The following is an 18,368-nucleotide window of genomic DNA, read 5'->3' as shown; positions in this document are numbered from 1 at the left end:
TTTTTTACGTAGATTGATTGTTTATGTATATTAACTGACAAAACTCATAAATCAAAATATCCCAAAAACTTCATTCGAAATTAATTCCGATATAAAAATAAAAACTATAAATAGCATATACAAGTTATTGCAGTCAAAATCGTGGATGTAATAATAATCGTATTTCCGGGTACTTCCTGTTTAGAATTCGGTTGTAATCGTTCAAAGAATACAGTTATTACGCTACATAGTTCCTTCGCCCATCATGTCCTTTTCAGTTTGGAAAGCATCGTATTGTATATCTGTGAAATAAATGAAGGAATACATGAATCAGGAACACAAAATAAGTACAAATATCAGCTTGCTTGATGAATTTCGTTCTTGTCTTTTATATATTTAGTGCTAAGACTATGTTCAAATGAAAACAAGTCATGTTATAGGAATAAAAGTTAAATGAGAAAAGACATCTGCTACAAGATTTAATTTAGACCGCTTCCGTTGTTTTAGCCTGACAGACAAAATTACTTTCCTATATTATTAAAGTAAGAATAAGGATTATGTACCTCTTCTTCAGAATTCTGCGCCGAAGAATTGGCGGTACCATGCGGAAGCTCAGCTATCAAGGGAACGCTAGACGCTGGCTCCTTCGTCACTAACAAGCAAAAAAGAACTCTATTACAACGCTATGTGGGCTATATTCGGGTCATTTAAGCTTAAATAGTGATGGGATTTGCAAGTAGTTTGGTTGGGAAAGTTATATATTTTACCTTTAGTCTTCGAAGATTCCAGTTTTTCAGGCTGTAATAAAAATATTAGATTTATTAGTAGGTAGGTTACTTTCCGCAGTCATGAATATGTGTATCTAAAACAAATATTCTGATTATTTATTTTTGTGTGTTCTCGATTTTAATGTATCGAAAAGTTAAATAGGCACTTACAATTTCAGTGATGCTTGGCCTGAAGAACTTGGAACCCATCTCTCTCTCGCTCGCGCCGCCCATTATCTGAGACGCTACAATAGTAATTATTGATTAGTAACTTGTGGTGGCCTAGTGGTGAAAATACGATTTTGCGGCTTGAAACTACCGAAACGATTTGAAATTATCTTTCTCTGTTAGGTAGCTAGGATACAGCCTATGGCAATTGGGGATAGCCAAATTACTATAGGCTGTATTTTGTCTGGGAACGGGAAGGTGTTACCCTGGGACCGCGTGAAAGTACGGATGAAGGTTCGTCGTGCTTTACGTGGGGCGGCGGGCGGCTACAGAAGCAGTACATACACGGCTTGCCCCAGACGGACTCGCGGTAGTTGACGCGCTTGCCGGCGCGGCGGCGCTTGGAGCGCGTGCGGCGGGCGGCTACAGAAGCAGTACATACACGGCTTGCCCCAGACGGACTCGCGGTAGTTGACGCGCTTGCCGGCGCGGCGGCGCTTGGAGCGCGTGCGGCGGGCGGTGGGCGCGCGGGACTCCGCCGACACGCGCCGCGCCACGCGGTGGTACAGGCAGCGAGACGACACGTTCGACACCTGTGGTACAAACGTGTAGCTAGGAAAAACCAGTGACCACGTAGCCTATTTCATTTGAGGGGAGCAGTCTAGCAGAGAAGTAAGAAATGATCAAAAACATCCACCGATCCTAAATAAATCTGGGAACAGAGCAAGAAATAAAAGACTGGGTACTTTTAAAAGATTTTTTCTTTTGAAGGTTAACAGTTATGTACCAGTTCACACTGCAGGTCGTCCACTTCGTCCTCCATGATGTCCAGCTCGTCCGAGTCCTTGGCGGGCACTATAAGCAACTTCGTCTCGGGACAGCTACTGGTCACCATTAGCTGTGACGACTTCGGGAAGATCAACCGGTGGGCGGTTCTGTGTACAGTTGTTGCTAAACTGATTGGCGGTTCGTAGCTACGTAAGTTGGGTGGCAACGCTGTGACATACGCGCTATTTGAATATCTAAAACTAGTTTCATCACAAAGACTCCTATTTGAGTTGCCTTTAAGTTTAGCACGAACTCAAATAATACAGACAGAACAACCAATTTAAAATCTATCAGGTACCTACTCCTAAATCCATCAAGAAGGAATTTCTATGTCACAAAGAATAATAAAGTTATGTACATTACCTAGGTATGTACGCCGGTGGCTGAAATACCTCCCTAGTGGCCATATCCTGACAGATCCCATCTAGCAATACGATATCTTCCATCAATTCGTTTACTACGAAGACCTGTCGAGATTATAGGTGTGGTTAACTAACAACATAATTCCAAAGTATATACTAGCTTTGGCGAGCCTCAAATACATAGATTTCTTTGAATTGGAGGTGATTTTAGTTTGTGCTTTTTGTAAAGAACTCCCATATAAGAACGATGATTTAATTCCACAGTTTTGCTTGTTTGGACAATAGGATGTTATAATGATAGGGACCTGACTAGGAATAAGATCTGCATGACTGGAAATTCGCGAAAATATGCTTAAAGACCGAGATTTTTTTTTATTATGCTAGGGAACTATATTTTAACTAGGGGTCAATTAGGGGTAGGTATAGTTTAACTAAAAAAAATCTAACCGTCATTAAAAACTTTAACCTGAAAGGCTCTTGAAACCTCAACGTTACCTTAAAAGCCTTAAGACAAGGCACGAAGGCATGTTCAAGCCTCATGCTGAGTCGTTCCACCGGCCAGCCGTGGTACGCGGGCACAGTCGGCAGCACCATCATACTCAGCTTGATGCCTATCTCTCGCCACATGGAAGCTTCTAGACTACAGTACAATACAAAGGACGTTTGTTCTATGTGGATGACTTTTGGGATACTAAGTCATTTCTTTGATGAGTAAACACATTTGGAGGAGGTCATTTGAGCCACTTTAAGTTAGTATTTTGAGCTCAATCGTCTTCTTATCGAGTAAGCTACAGGCTTAACCTATCAAGCCAAGTTAGAGTATTCTCAAATCACCTACTGCGTAGCTTTCGGAGACGCCGGCTTTACCTAGCTGCTAAAGTTTATTTTACAGTAGCACCATTTGCATAAGCTATATTTTATCTGAAGAAAGGCCGATTGTTCAATCATTAGTTAACTTCGTAAATATGACTACGTGACATAAGTATTTTCTATACAAAAGCACGAAGGCATGTTCAAGCCTCATGCTGAGTCGTTCCACCGGCCAGCCGTGGTACGCGGGCACAGTCGGCAGCACCATCATACTCAGCTTGATGCCTATCTCTCGCCACATGGAAGCTTCTAGACTACAATCATGTACAAAAGAGGATCTATTCTATGGGGATGACTTTTGGGATACTAAATTGTTCTTGGACGCATTAAAGCCCTCGAAGAAGGTCATTTGAGCCACTTTAAGTTAGTATTTTGAGCTCAATCTTCTTCTTATAGAGTAAGATGTTCGTTTAATCACCTTACAAGCCCTAGTGTCAGAGTTTTCTCAAATCCTACGTCCTTAAATTTCTTTCACAGTAGCACTATTTGCATAAGCTATATTTTATCTGAAAGAGGTCCGATTTCTCAATCATTAGTAAACTATTGTCAGACGAGTAAATATGACTACGTGACATAAGTATTTTCTATAGAAAAGTACGAAGGCATGTTCAAGCCTCATGATGAGTCGTTCCACCGGCCAGCCGTGGTACGCGGGGACAGTGGGAAGCACCATCACACTCAGCTTGATGCCTATCTCTCGCCACATGGAAGCTTCTAGACTACAGTACAATACAAAGGAGGTATGCGTGATCTATTATATGTGGATGACTTTTGGGATACTAAGTTACGCTTTGACGCATTAAACCCCCCCGAAGAAGGTCATTTGAGCCACTTTAAGTTAGTATTTTGAGCTCAACCTTCTTCTTATAGAGTAAGGTGTTCGTTTAAAAACCTGACTAGCTCTAGTGTCAGAGTTTTCTCACTCCGCTACTGGGTAGTTTTCGGGGACGCCGGCTTTACCTACGTGCTAAATTTTCTTTTACAGTAGCACTATTTGCATAAGCTATATTTTGTCTGAAAGGGGCCGATTGTTCAATCATCAGTTAACTGTTTTCAGACGAGTAAATATGACTACGTGACATGTATTTTCTATACAAAAGCTGCCAAAAGGTCAAACTTATTCTTCAGTTAAACTGGTCCCAAGGGAATTAATATAAATAATGGCAAATTATTTCAGGTTAACCAAACTTACCCCATGATAGGATGCGGCGCAAGATTGAAAGCCTCCTTGATGACAGGCAGAGTAATGTAGTACGCTTGAACCGCTGAGTCACAGCGAACCGTGTAACTATACGGACGATTTGTTAGCACCTGCGGTTTTAATATACAGTCAAATGCCTTAATAATGATAACGAAGGGACGTTATTTAAACGTCATACATAGTAAGCATCATTCAAAGCATTTTGAAGCCGACGAACTCTCTTTATAACTTCCCTTATGTACTACCCAAAAATCTATATACTTTCTTGTGTACATCCTTATGAATATAAGAAAGTGTATAGTTGTGTATATCTTTATATACTATACGTACACAAAATAGACGCGCACAAGATAACAGAAAAGGCACAGAAGAAAATATTACGAACAAAAGAAAATAAAAGAACAGAAACACTAACTAAACACTACAGTGCGTTCATCCATATAGTGGGGGCCTGCCCCCACTGCAACCTAATGTTGATCTAAAATCTAAATTCAATCCCTAATCGCAAATCAACTAAAGATAGTTTATAGAAGTCCACACCACAAACATTTCCTGAAAATAAACAATAAAGCATTTCCTCTTACCCCTAAAACTCCCACAGCATTCCCAGACACAATATAATCCTGGCTTGGATCCCCAAACTTGAGGTCTGTCAGGAACTCGTAGTTCGGTATGGCCTCATCGAACTCCTCGTCTGGTGGAGTATATGTTGCTTCTAGAAGTCCTGACACTAGGATATACATGCCTTTTGGCTCGTCTCCTGTAAGTCAGAAATAGTCAGAAGTTAGTAAGTCTGACACCAGTCTAACCAAGGGGTATTGGGTTGCTCGGGTAACTGGGTTGAGGAAGTCAGGCAGGGCAGTCGCTCCTTGTAAAGCACTGGTACACTGCTACATCCCGTTAGACTGGAAGCCGACCCCAACATAGTTGTGAAAAAGGCTCGGAGGATGATGCCGACTTTATTGCAAATCAATTTCTGTATCTCCAAACGGACCATTGTATCTACCAAGACTTAAGTTAGGGTTCTTAAAATTACCTCTGGATATCAAAATATCGTTGATATTAAAATTCAATATCTCTGAGTTCTCGAGGAAGAAGTCTGCTATCCTCTCGTTCCCTTGCAGCCATGATACGGCGCGCAATTGTGTCTGGAAGTTACAATTACATCCATTCTGATAGGTTGTGACTAGTTGATATTTACATTTATAAGTTCACCTCTTTATTAAATTAACTGTTACATATCGTTACCGGTAAAAATAAAACCGACTCCCAAAAACACTGAAAAGCAAAAAAAAACTATTCTTAGGTGCATCGGCCTAGAAGTCAGTGTCTAATAGATGTACCTAAGTTTATTTCGGCACCGACTTCTAGGCCGATGCACCTAAAATTTGATTTTTTGCGTTTTTGGAAGTCGTTTTTTTTTTCACTATCCGCATAACTAGAAAGTTTTTATTAATACGAATAATATAAGCCCAAACGGGAGGTAGTTTGCACATTCAGTTGTCGAGTTCCCTCGACCTTCTCTGGTCTCCATCATCAGATCAGTACGTCGATTCTATAAAATTCGAACAACAACTCGCAATTCACTTCACATTTCACTTCGCTATTCACTCTCACTTCACATTCGGTCTAAATGTCATCTCATACTTTACCTGTCAAAATCTCGAGTTTAATTTAGTTCAACTCGCAAACACGCTCGCAAGAGTAGCGCTAGTGTAGTAACTCACGGCGGATTCAGATGTGAAGTTTAGAGTGAAGCTTATAGAATCACACTGCAGCTCTAAACTTTCGCTGTTGAATAGTGCTATCAGATATACACCCGTGTGTCAAGTTTTTAACCAAAACCGATTTAACTTTCGAAACCTAGATTTTTTTATTAAAATGCCTCTAAACTTGCCTCAGGAGAAGACGGTGCAACGAGGCTGCCTTTGTGTCGACACAGTTGGATCTTCGACTGTATCGCATTCAGCAGTAACTTGTATTCCATTTCATCCAGGAACCCTTATGGAGAAAATTCATGAAAAATTATGGTTTTAAAATATTTCAGAGTCATTTTGCAAATATTTAAAACACGTATACAAAAAATTATAAATATGTGGTGTTACGCGAATGGATAGAGCGAGGAATGAGTATACATATAAGAGGAATTTTGAAAGTGGCGCCGGTAACAGAAAAACTGCGTCGAAACCGGCTGTCATGGTATGGGCATGTGATGCGGAGGAATTAAAGTCATGTTGTGAGGAAGGTGATGAGTATGAAGACCAAAGAAATGATGGATAGATTGTGTGAAGAAGATGTGGTAAGAAAGAATGTTACTTGTGAGATGACGGAGATAGAAGAGTATGGAAGGAGAAAACATGCTGCGCCGACCCCTAATAGGATTGGGATAAGGGCAGGAGAATGATGACTTAAATATCTAGTTTTATTAGATACTAGCTGTATCCCGCGATTTGACCCGCGTTTCGAGGTCGATTTTTCCCCCAATGGGATAAAAGCTAAATAACATATCCTGTTTTGCGTTATACTATTTATCGGCAGTTTTTAATCCGATCGGCCCAAATCTTTTACCGTGAAAGTGTAACAGATAAAATAACATTCGAAATTAAGTATTTATGTTGGTTGTGATTGTGAAGCCGAAATGGGTTAAAATGCAGCCCATGTAGTCTTCTGCGGGATTGTTCGAAAGAGTCACCGCGGCCCTGGTACATAAAAGGCCTACGACGGAACACGACGGTTTTTTGTCAGTAAGCCTCTAGACAGACGGACTGCAATCCAACTGCAAATTTGCAGTTCGGATGCAGTTTACATGCAGTTGACACGACTGCAATAAAACTGCAAATCAACGACAGCACGCCAACTGCAATTGGACCGCACGGTTGGTTTGCAGTTCTATTGCAGTCGTGTCAACTGCATTTAAACTGCATCCGAACTGCAAATTTGCAGTTGGATTGCAGTCCGTCTGTCTAGAGCCTAAGAGTCTGACACTCCCTCACCGCTGCTAACCCACAGCGGGAGGGGTCATTTGATGATTTTTGATGTCGTTAAAAAAAAAAGCCCATGAAGTCTTCTCAAGTCTACTTTTCTACTTACCTTCCTCTTTAAGCTGCATAGCATCTAAGATCATGATGTTGAGCGTGGAAGTAGTGGCTTGTCTGGTCTTCACTGTGATCGCCGTCCAGGGTCGATCGCGTTGCAGCAAACCTAACTGTCTGGTCACTGATAATCTGTGAGGAGGAAATTAAACTGTCTGGTCACTGGTAGTCTATGAGAGGGATGAAAGAAAACTGTCTGGTCACTGGTAGTCTATGAGAGGGATGAAAGAAAACTGTCTGGTCACTGATAGTCTACGACGACGAAACAAGATTGTCTGGTCACTGATAATTAATCTACTAGAAGAATAAAACAAAACTGTCTAAAAAGTTGATTTCTGACACTTACGCTTAAAAGTCTCCAAGATGTGAGTGTTAGAGAAATATTCAAGTCTAGCTTCCGTCCGCAATTTTACCCTACTAGTCTATATATTAATCTGTTATATACCAAAGTTATATTACTAAGTACCAAATTTCGTCGAAATCCATCCAGTAGTTTTGTGTAATTTAGTCAAAACAGATTTGTTATTTAAAGCCTTGTTGAACTATGTTACCGGGTGCACCTGATACTGCTATTACGAGGACTATTCAAATAAAAATTGCACTTACCTATCGTTGTCCAATTTAGTGGTAAGATTTTCTTGTATCTGCTTATTGTCCACTAACTGAGGCAAGAGACTGCATACTTCTTGAGTGCCAGTCACAAAACCCTGTAAAGATAGTTTTTGTAATCAGATTTAGAAGAAAATAAATAATTTTCCAATAGGGTCGCTTTCTAGCGTAAGTTGATGCGAGTGGTGCCTATACTAACTAGTATATATGGTAACTATACTAATATTAAAAGCTGAAAAGTGTTTCTATTTGATTGCTAATCTCAGGAACACTGGGCCATATAAGGGAAGGAGTTCCCGTAGACACGCGGGTGAAACCGTAGGACATAGCCAGTAATAATAAAAAAATGATTATGTTAACACATAGGTACCTTGCCGACATCATAACCAAACGCCAGTTGTATATCTATCATTCGATCTATGTACGCCATGATTTTGGGCACTGACACTCTGAAACAACCCAAAAAACGTAAATAAAATTATCAAAGAGAAAAAACAACCTAGCTCCTTTCAAGAGGAAATTGCATAGGTAGGTACACCTCTTTCTGCAGTTTTCTCTCCGTCAGGTTTGCGGAGATTTCACAACTGTAAAGCAGGCAAATGTTTCTATTCAGGCAAATGGTAAAAAGGGGAGTCTCGCCACAAATGTTGAAGCAACGAGAAGACCTACTCATGAAGCCTACGTTCAATTTCAGTTTCTCTCGACTGCACTCTATTCTTGCCCAACTTGGCTAAAAAGAGGTACCTGAGGTAAGAGATAATACCTGGCCAGTTTACACAGTCGCAAGAAGCGTAACATCCTCAGCAGTTTTGTAGCGGTAATGAAACTCGAGTTCATATTGCTCCATTTGTCCCAAGGAGTGACAGCATCTATGATGTCTAGAATTAAGTCTGAAATGTTGTTGATAGAAGAATATGTTAGTTAGATACTTTATATTATGAGTATGAAAATATGTCTTGTCTTGTTTTAAGTGGTAAAGAGCATAAATGAATCGTTTTTCACTATACGGGACATTAATTTCTAGCACAATTGCCGTATTTTCAATTCTGCAAAAATCTGATCCGGATTCAAAATTGATGTCTTTGTATGTATGTGGTGTTAATTTGAAAGAACATTTTCGTAAGACCTACATATGCAATCTACCCTTATCCATAACCAACTCCAATTAAACGAGACTAGTTTAAGGGATAGATATGTATCACACAAATGTGAAAATCCAGAAGATTCCTAGTTCATTAGCTTATAGTAAGTATATCTTACCTCCGGTAGCCATGACAATGATGAAAAAATCAAGTTTGTTCCAATGTGACTTGAAGTAGCCGCGGAAACCGAGCGCACACATCTTGATTATCATTTCTAATACATACACTATGAAAAAGAACCTGAAATCATCCCAAAAGAGAAATTACCGGCAATAAAAAGATACCGGCGAAAACCGGCGATAAGAAATCATTTATTTAATTGGAAGGAAATTGCTAAATTGCCTTATTTATCAGTCTAGCCTAGAAATACTGAAACATAACTTTGAGTCTAACTTAAAAGCATTTCGTTGCATCCATTTACGTAGGTCACACGTGAGCAGAAGGACCGATAGATAGATATATATATACATATATAATAAATTTACATTATCTAAAAAGATGACAGAACAATATTAGGTCACCATCTAAGAGAATAATTTAAGCCTGAAGGCAGGTTAAAAGTGATCATATTTGTTACTCAAAGTCAAAGTGTATTAAAAATCTTTACAAAACATCAAAAGCTAGGTGTACGGTCCCAAGAAGTGGGACCAGATTTTACATTACAGTTACAGGACGAAAGCTACTTACATATTAAGACCCCTAATAGCAATCATAACAGATTGAGCGACAGGAGCTTTCAACAGCACCTCGCACAATATAACAGGGGTGTTACACAATATCATGAAGTAGATGAAGCCGTCGAACCAGACGTTTGTGACTAGCCTGTAGCAATGTTGCCGCCATGTTTGCCGAGGGACTTGCGCGTTTGCCGCTTCGGGAGTCATCATGTTTACTAGTTTGCGACGGAGCCAGATTGCGTGGGACTTTTGGGAGATAAAATATGGATTTGTTAAAATAAGTACTAAGTTTGAAACCTAAGGTAAAAAAATCGTATACATATACGGACGATGAAGATCCATTTTTTCTATTTTGGTATTTGAAACTAGTGGCGTTCGGCTAAGGCCTGCACCAAAGCGAAGTGAAATTTCTAAACTCAGGTAAACTACCGAGTTACCGCGGCCCTATTACATAAAGGACTTAAAAGGAACATGGTGGGCTTAAGTCAGTAAGAGTCTGATACTTCATTATGCTGCTAACCCTTTTGATGATTTCCCGCCCAAATCAATATAAGTGTACAACCGAGCGGGCGGAGTTTGAATAACGAATTTCTATTGGTTGTCTGAAAGTCCGTTCCACTGCATTTTGACGGAGTCTGCACTTTAACCATTACAATTACGTCCAAAAATGAATCTATTCTGTAAACCAGTACACATATACAATGTTACCAACCTTGGGTTTCCACAAAGTCCCTAACTGCTCCAAGCTGACCCTCCCAACATCAGAGTCAGCAGCCACTTCGACTGCTTGCACCAGCACCCTGACTCCATCCTTACTGATCTTGCCGTGCTCATACTGTCTCCAGAAGGAAATCTTCATAGCTTTGAGCACGCGTTGGTTCGCTTCCCTGAGATCATAAAATGATTCTGATAAAATTATTACAATAGTTCACTATGTAAAACATGAATAATGTGAATAACTATGTAAAACAGTGATAAATGGCCAATGTAAAGCTCAAACAACGTAAAGCTCAAAGTATTTTATGAATTATTCTAGGCTCTAGGCAGACAAATACATAGTGTATGGGCTCATAAATGCTTGTAAAATCCCAAACGAAATAAAATAGTTTGGCACACAAATGCCTTGATACACAAATGTTTTTTTTTTTTGGAAGAACTTAAAAACGGAATCATCAAAATAAGCTAAACAAAAAACATTAGGTACCTTTGCCTGATGACATCGCCTATATTGACAAAGAAAAGGTACCTAAAAGTCAATTTTACCTGGTCATCTCTGCAAACTCTTTCTTGGTGGGCTCATTGGGTATCTCCCTTTCACAATCTGGGCAAGTAGTGTAGTGGTAACCCATATACGTGTCATCTTCACTGTCTTCGTCACGACCAGACATTTGCAGTTGATACGGATGTTTTATTGTAGTTCCTGATAGAGTGACAGGGTTTTTAAGGTAATAACGGTTTATTTCAACAAGTTTTTTACGCGACCTAGAATGCCTGTTGCGTTAACCGCCTGTGTAATTTAATCTATACTAATATTATAAATAGGAAAACTTTGTTTGTTTGTTTGGTTGTAATGAATAGGCTCAAAAACTACTGGACCGTTTTTTAAATTCTTTCACCATTCGAAAGCTACATTATCCACAAGTAACATAGGCTAGTAGTTACCACGAGACGCGGGTGAAACCGCGAGAAAACGGCTAGTGTTGCATAAAGTTAAATAAACGCAAATCTGCAAATGACTGTTACAGAAATTGTTGGGATTTTTTTATTTAGAATTTGGATTATGTGGTGTCAAAAATGGTGCTTTAGGGTCCGTCGCTTTGTAGCAAAACAAAAAAGTGTCTGGTTACTGATAATGACCAGACACTTTTTTGTTTTGCTTCAAAGCGTCTGTGGTGAAAAGTGTCTGGTCATTATCAGTAACCAGACACTTTTCTAGGAGGGCGTAACAGGTTCTCTAGAAAGCAAAGATTCCACTAGAACTTAACAGTACAGTTAAACATGGTGTGTTATGGTATGATAGATATTTCCGCGTATTCGGGATTGTATAGCCAGCTAAAAACGAACCTTCTTGCACCAAATCCCAGTTAGCATCAGCGAGGAACTTGTCCATCTTCAGCATGGAAATACAGCGGTCTCTGGTCATCATGATGCGTTTCACACAGTTCGTCATGTTCGCCTTCTTGGCGAGTGATATCTCTGCCAAGCCTAGGATCTTGAGCACTCTTGTCATACTGGTTGCGTTTATTAAAAGGGAGAGGATTACGAGACCTGCTGTTTGGATTATGAAGATCTGGGAATGAAAAAAGGGGTGTTTTGTCAGATTTATGGAGTTCCTAATAATCTACAACTCTTTGACCATTGGGATAATGAATGGAACAAGAGATTAGATAGCCTGGTCTTTTCCCAATTATATTGGGGTGATCTTCCAGTCTAACCAGATAAAGGTGAGTACCAGAGTTTTACAAGGAACAACTACCTAACTACCTATGTTCCTATTTTGCCTCTCCATAATCAGACACATACAGACGTCAGCACAATGAGCACTTGTGATGCAATTGGCATGGACTCCCTCCAGAGAGTCCTCGCCATACCGTACAGGGTTAAACCACAAGCCTATGGGTCTTCATCAAGCACTTCGTTATCTTACCTGGCCAGCATCAGACACCATAGGCGTTTGTAATGAGTGCTAAACAGAGGGAGAGGGGTCCTCTCAGCCCTCCCCATACACACACCATGCAATGTTACCACGTCATACCATAGCCTATATAACTTCATCACACCACAGATCCTGAGAGCTCTTTGCTATCTTACCTGACCAGCATCAGACACCATAGGAGTTTGCAGCACTATAAGCGCCAGACAAAGGGATAGGGGTCCTCTTAGCCCTCCCCATACACACGCCATGCAGTGTTGCCATGTCATGCCGTAGCCTATGTGACGTCATCACCTCATACACTAAGTTTTGAGAAAGAATAAGGCCTCTTACCTGACCAGCATCAGACACCATAGGCGTTTGTAACACGATGAGTGCCAGACAAAGGGAGAGAGGTCCTCTAAGCCCTCCCCATACACACGCCATGCAATGTTACCACGTCATACCATAGCCTATATAACTTCATCACACCACAGATCCTGAGAGCTCTTTGCTATCTTACCTGACCAGCATCAGAAACCATAGGAGTTTGCAGTACGATGAGGGCCAGGCAAAGAGAGAGAGGTCCTCTAAGCCCTCCCCATACACACGCCATGCAGTGTTGCCATGTCATGCCGTAGCCTATGTGACGGAGGAGAGGTGTCATGGCTGCGTATACCATCAACCTTGGGAAGAGGTTAAAGAATTAGGGATTAAGTTGATCAAAGAAGTAATTATGAAAATTAAGATCGGTGCTGCGAGCTGTAGCAGGCTAAGACAGATCGCTAAGATATTTGTGAACGTAGGTATTAAGTGAGACATAGCGTTCTTTTGTTTTGTAACCAGCTTTCGCCCCACGCTAATAAAAAGCCTCTGGCTAGGTTCGAAGATATAGGTTTCCTCAATTAATTATAATTATGTTAGCACGCTACCGCATTGAGAAATATACTGTAATGATAGCTGTGTTTGTGAATAAATAAATAATAACTTTAAAAAAATATGGACCATCTAAAACTGTTTTTATGTATGTACATGAGCGATCCTAAGTCTTTTCAAGCAGACTTCTTTAGAGAGAGTCTTTTTTAAAAGCGTTTTCAAACAAACTTTACCTTATAATTAATGTTAACCAAGATAACCATAAAATATTCAAAACTCACCTCGAACAATAAACCGTGGTATAAGTAACGAAGATCAAAGACACCTGCCGCACGCTGATCACGTCGCTAACCTTCTCAAAAATCACCACCCCTATCATGGTGAACACCAGAGTATTCGCCATATGGCCCAAAATCATCCAAAAGTTCGACACCACTTGTTCTACATCACCAGCTATTATGGACTTCTTGTTGCTGACCATAACACCCGTGATCACCGTTCCCAGTAAACCAGACACATATAGGAACTTCTCTCCGATGAAATATGTCAAGTAAGCCCCAGACAATGTGATTAACACAGCACAAAGCAGGTCATAATACGTTAGCGATATCAATGTGGCTGTTAGCTTTCCCATCACTATGCCCAACAGAATACCGCCTCCAGCGTAACGGATAAGAAACAGGGTAATTTGAGATGCTTCTGTAATTGCGCCGGCAATGTATCCAAAAACTGCCGTAAACTCTATCATGACCGTCACATCTCCAAGCAAGCCTTCTCCGAGCAAAAGAACGCTTATATACTTCCCTTTAGACATAGACTTCAATTGTTTCACCACTTCTAAAGGGTATATAGGTGAGCAGACAATACCAAAAAGCAGTGCAGTAGAAAAATCCCATGTAGTTTCTATCAAGTAGAAAGCCATGAATGCAGCCATTAGAGCAGTTAACAGCGCCCCTGGAACTCCCACCAGCAAAATTTGTGGGAAACTCCTCCAAAAAGAATGGGCATCCACATTATACGAAGTCCGGAATATCAGTATAGGTAGAAACAGTATTAACAGCACGTCAACATCCATGAAACATATGTGTAGGATCGGTTTTATAGACGGGAATCGATTTGCGCAGAAGCCAGCGATTCCTCCGAGTGAAAACATGATGACTCGATAAGGTATGCCCAAACCGATCCACAGCATGACGGATCTTACTATCACGCCTATTAGTAAGGTCGAGAAGACGAAGAGAAACCCCAAAGACATGGGGTAAGCCAGTGAAGGCCTCTTCGGGTCATTAAAACTCACGTCATCTTCCGGACTCTTAAGAAAGCTAGTAGAATCCAAATCATCGATATTTTCCTGACATTTTACTGTATTTAACAGCAAAAGAAATATTGCAATCTTTGCGAACGACATTTTTCATGGCCTAATAGTTTTTGTTGATTTATTTTTATAGGTACAGTCTTAGAATATAGTTACGTCCAAAAATCTATCTACATAAGCTAGTCTATTACTAAATACTAAAATAAATAAAAACAACATTAAATTCGAAATCAATTTAATAAAAAATCTAATACTAATAATACAAAACTAAAATGTCATTACAAAATTAAAATAAAATTACATACATACATAATTGTTATCAGAAACTAAAATAAAAATAAATAAATAATACGAATTATAAATCTATAGGAAATAGCAATCTTACTCCGTTAGTTTTAGTAGGACTTTTGTACGGCGAAAATTTCTGAGGAGCCTTTCTAGGCGATTTCCTAGGCGTCAGACTTTTTCGGGCTTCGATTTTTTCTAAATCCTTAAGTTCCTTATATGCAGTTTCTAACATACGTTTCTTCCAGTCTTCATAAGGCTCTATTATTTCTTTCTGTGGTTCGTCGACTTTAGGTACGTCGACATCCATATTTTCTTCAAGTTCAACTGTAAAAACATAAAATACTATAATTTTTGGTAGTTTTCTACAATTCAGGCAGAAATATAATAACTGTATATGATAAGGTCAGGTAATAAGAATGTTTATGAATACCAAAAAAGGTTTCTGACAGCGGTGGGATTCGAACCCACGCCCTTTCGGACTGGTGCCTAAAACCAGCGCCTTAGACCACTCGGCCACGCTGCCTACATGATCTAACCTTGAATTTCATGATTAGCTCACTGTGTTACTTAATTTCAATGTTAAGTGCATACTATATTATCAAAAAAAATTAAAGTTAAATAATTCCATTTGGAAGAAATTAAATACAGAGACTTTCAAGTAGCTTAGCTCTCATTTAATTTGTAAGAAAAATTGTTCAGTAGATCCAGAGATTATCCCTTTCAACATCACAAAACTTTGCCTCATTATAATAATTAGCATAAATGAGTAAACAATAAGAAAGTTTACCATTTCCAATCACAGCCTTAGCCGGTCTTCCCCGTTTCTTCTTAGCAGTGGCAAAGTTGAGGTCAATGAATTTTGTCCAGTCCGCATCGAGTTTAGCCCACTGTGCAGGCTTCAGTCTTGATTTCTCTATTACTTTACTCTTTGGCACTTTCACCTTGTTTACTCTGGAAAAATATGTATTACTCTTAAATAAATTACATATGTAGCATTTTTGAATGCTTTTTTTCATGGACCTTGAAGGAATATAAATATTGTAATTTATACTGATTTTGGTTGAAGTATGAGAGAAAAATTAAGGTTGTACAAAAATAAATCCTTGTAGGGTGCTAAGCTAGCTAAGGGGTTAAGCTCATGAACCAATGCCATTTTCAGTTACATGTGTTCAAGCTTTAGGAAGAAACCCTTTTTGGCATACCAGTTTTTGAGAATCAAGATAACAAAATGTTTTAAAACCCACCTGCAAGCTTGATATACAGCCATGCACACATATTGAGGCAGATTCAGATCAACTTCCTGAAAATGAGAAAAATTAACAATTGACTAAATGTTTCAAATGTCTACATATTCATGCCTCAAACTACAGGATGGATTTTGATGAAACATGACAGTAATAAAGTTCACATTTAAGAATAACAAATGGGCTACTTTATATCCACAATTAGAAATTAGTATCTTTAGGAAGCAGGAGTAAACACTGGCAGAAGCCAGTTTACACAGATGAGGCCAATTAAATTCTTAATTATGGTACATGTTAATAACTCTCCAAATCTATAATTCTTCCTTAAAATTGACTTTATAATGCTACATTTACCATCTTAGACTGTCTCTGATACTCCTCAAGTATTCTGTCAGCCAGGTCCTGAACACCAGTACACTGCAGCGTCAGACACAGCATGGTGGTGGTCAGCTTATCACTGTTCAGTTCTAGAAGATTCTGCACCACCTTCTTGGTGTTGTTGTAGGCTAGGGGCTTTAGACCGGAGTACTTGATTGCGGTTTTCTGTAATGTAAGTTAAAGAGGTGTAGATTTTGCTGGAATAAAGTCTTATTCCAATTACAAGTATCAGCTCCAATTTCACTATGCAGTTAACTACAGTGTCTGCTTGCAGTCTACTTTGCCATAGCTGGCAGACACCCATCTATGTATGCTTACACATATACATTGATTGATGGTAATGTTATAATGATCTATTATATACTAACTAGGGAGAATTAAGATTACTTTACGTGAGCTGTCTACTAATTTTTGTTACAAATGCCATGTAAATTTTTCTTTTGCTCATGTTCAAAGTTAGAGACAACAATCGGAATACACATGTATTAAAGATTTAACTTTTAGCCCAAAAACATATGCCTGTCTTTGCTAAGAAGGATTTTTGTATGAAGGGCAATTACTAGCTAAGCAACATTTTTTGAGTTGCATATTTCCATCATTCAGATTTTTGGTAGCAAACCTGGACTCCTCATAAGAACAAGTATATTACAACCTCTTCAAGCCAAAATCCCTAAAATAATAAAGTATACTTACAACATCTAAATCAGCTCCCAACACACCCGCTGCTAAGTCTAAGCAGATGACCACTTTGGCTGTGTCAGTCATGTTACTGCCAGCCATACTCTTTGTTTGTAGGAGACGCTCATACTCAGCTGCTTTGCTGAAATCATATAGAACTTGATGATGATATATATTCCTATTGACTATCCCAGGTAATTGTAAATTGTGTATGGGCAGTTTTGTTAGGCTTTAAAGTTCTAATTATGTTCTGGTTCCTACTAGAATCGAGCTGAATTAAATATACTTTTAGGGTCTGAGAAAAGACACACTTTTTCGAGAAGAAGAAATATACTTCGTTAGTATGTCAATGAAAATACTGTAGATAGGATTAGAATTGGCAGGTCGACCTGCTTAACAGACATGTTATCACGGTAAACCGTGAACAGAATACTTTGCCCAGCCGTGGCACCATACGTTGAACTTATGGTAAACAGCCTAAGAACATAACCATATAAAGTTCAGGAAGTTTACTATATTTCAAACAATTGTTATACAGGTATTTACAGTTCTTGCCTGAGTCAGTGGGGAAGATGTCTACAATAAGCGTAAGAATAGCATCATCGTATTAACAAGTTATTATGTGCTTCATAACAAACGTGTTTTGTTTACTCACTTTAAAACTTTTTCCTCTTCCCCTAGTCCAAGCTTGGACGCTATAAGATGTAAAGTTTTGTTATTCATTGCCATTTTGTTGCTTTATTTTCATTCACACAAACAATAACAAAATATATTTTACGAAAATCTAAAATAATACAAAAGAATTCGCCCTCAATCAAACCGCGCCATTTGAACGAAACTTTGACATTTGAATGAATTTCGTTCATTCATCAGCTGTCACGGAATTTGTTCATTCTTTTCCGGCATAGACAAAAGAGGAGGGAGAGGAATTTTCTCGGAGGGCAAGGGTAGTGATGTAACCACAGTTGAAAAAATATATCGGCAATATTGTTTATGATTCTTTGTATTTTTAAAGAAAAGGAAAAATCTCGTTATATAATATTAAAATGGGTTTTACCGGGCTTTAAAAAAGAAGAGATGGATTTTTTATATATTTTAGTACTAAGCAGTGGCATTACATATTGAAGCATAAACTATTTAGTCGAATAAACTTAATGAGTAGAACCAACATTTGTGTTGATTTTATGTGCCATTAAAGTACAATTAAAAATAAAATCGCTATTTCCCTGCAATAAATGGATGTATCAAAAGAATTATCATAA

The 18,368-nt window shown here is 39.0% G+C and overlaps 2 protein-coding genes and 1 non-coding gene across 3 annotated transcripts; all 3 read right to left on the bottom strand.

Annotated features, from left to right (window-relative positions):
- Positions 1-151: 151 nt before the first annotated feature.
- On the bottom strand, positions 152-14,719 carry LOC110379557 (sodium/hydrogen exchanger 10). Its single transcript, XM_064041560.1, has 23 exons — positions 13,485-14,719; positions 12,851-13,013; positions 11,760-11,985; positions 10,959-11,115; positions 10,408-10,582; positions 9,706-9,941; positions 9,137-9,258; positions 8,640-8,766; positions 8,247-8,325; positions 7,874-7,974; positions 7,266-7,399; positions 6,073-6,176; positions 5,212-5,323; positions 4,760-4,935; positions 4,167-4,285; positions 2,600-2,744; positions 2,106-2,209; positions 1,702-1,849; positions 1,357-1,507; positions 918-991; positions 747-777; positions 543-631; positions 152-281 (listed from the first exon to the last, which is right to left on the bottom strand). The coding sequence occupies exons 1-23, from the start codon at positions 14,609-14,611 to the stop codon at positions 243-245; spliced, it is 3,939 nt and encodes a 1,312-aa protein (XP_063897630.1). The 5' UTR covers positions 14,612-14,719; the 3' UTR covers positions 152-242.
- A 19-nt stretch (positions 14,720-14,738) lies between these two features.
- Positions 14,739-17,953, bottom strand: LOC110379549 (origin recognition complex subunit 6). The gene is made up of 6 exons (XM_049845662.2): positions 17,762-17,953; positions 17,122-17,248; positions 16,405-16,593; positions 16,051-16,106; positions 15,594-15,757; positions 14,739-15,130 (listed from the first exon to the last, which is right to left on the bottom strand). The coding sequence occupies exons 1-6, from the start codon at positions 17,833-17,835 to the stop codon at positions 14,874-14,876; spliced, it is 867 nt and encodes a 288-aa protein (XP_049701619.2). The 5' UTR covers positions 17,836-17,953; the 3' UTR covers positions 14,739-14,873.
- On the bottom strand, positions 15,250-15,329 carry Trnal-uag (transfer RNA leucine (anticodon UAG)). Its single transcript has one exon. It is a non-coding gene; the product is annotated as a tRNA-Leu (tRNA).
- Positions 17,954-18,368: the final 415 nt, after the last annotated feature.

The sequence above is a fragment of the Helicoverpa armigera genome, chromosome 25 (assembly GCF_030705265.1).
Source record: "Helicoverpa armigera isolate CAAS_96S chromosome 25, ASM3070526v1, whole genome shotgun sequence".
NCBI lineage: Eukaryota > Metazoa > Arthropoda > Insecta > Lepidoptera > Noctuidae > Helicoverpa > Helicoverpa armigera.
This window is presented reverse-complemented; position numbering and strand designations above follow the sequence as displayed.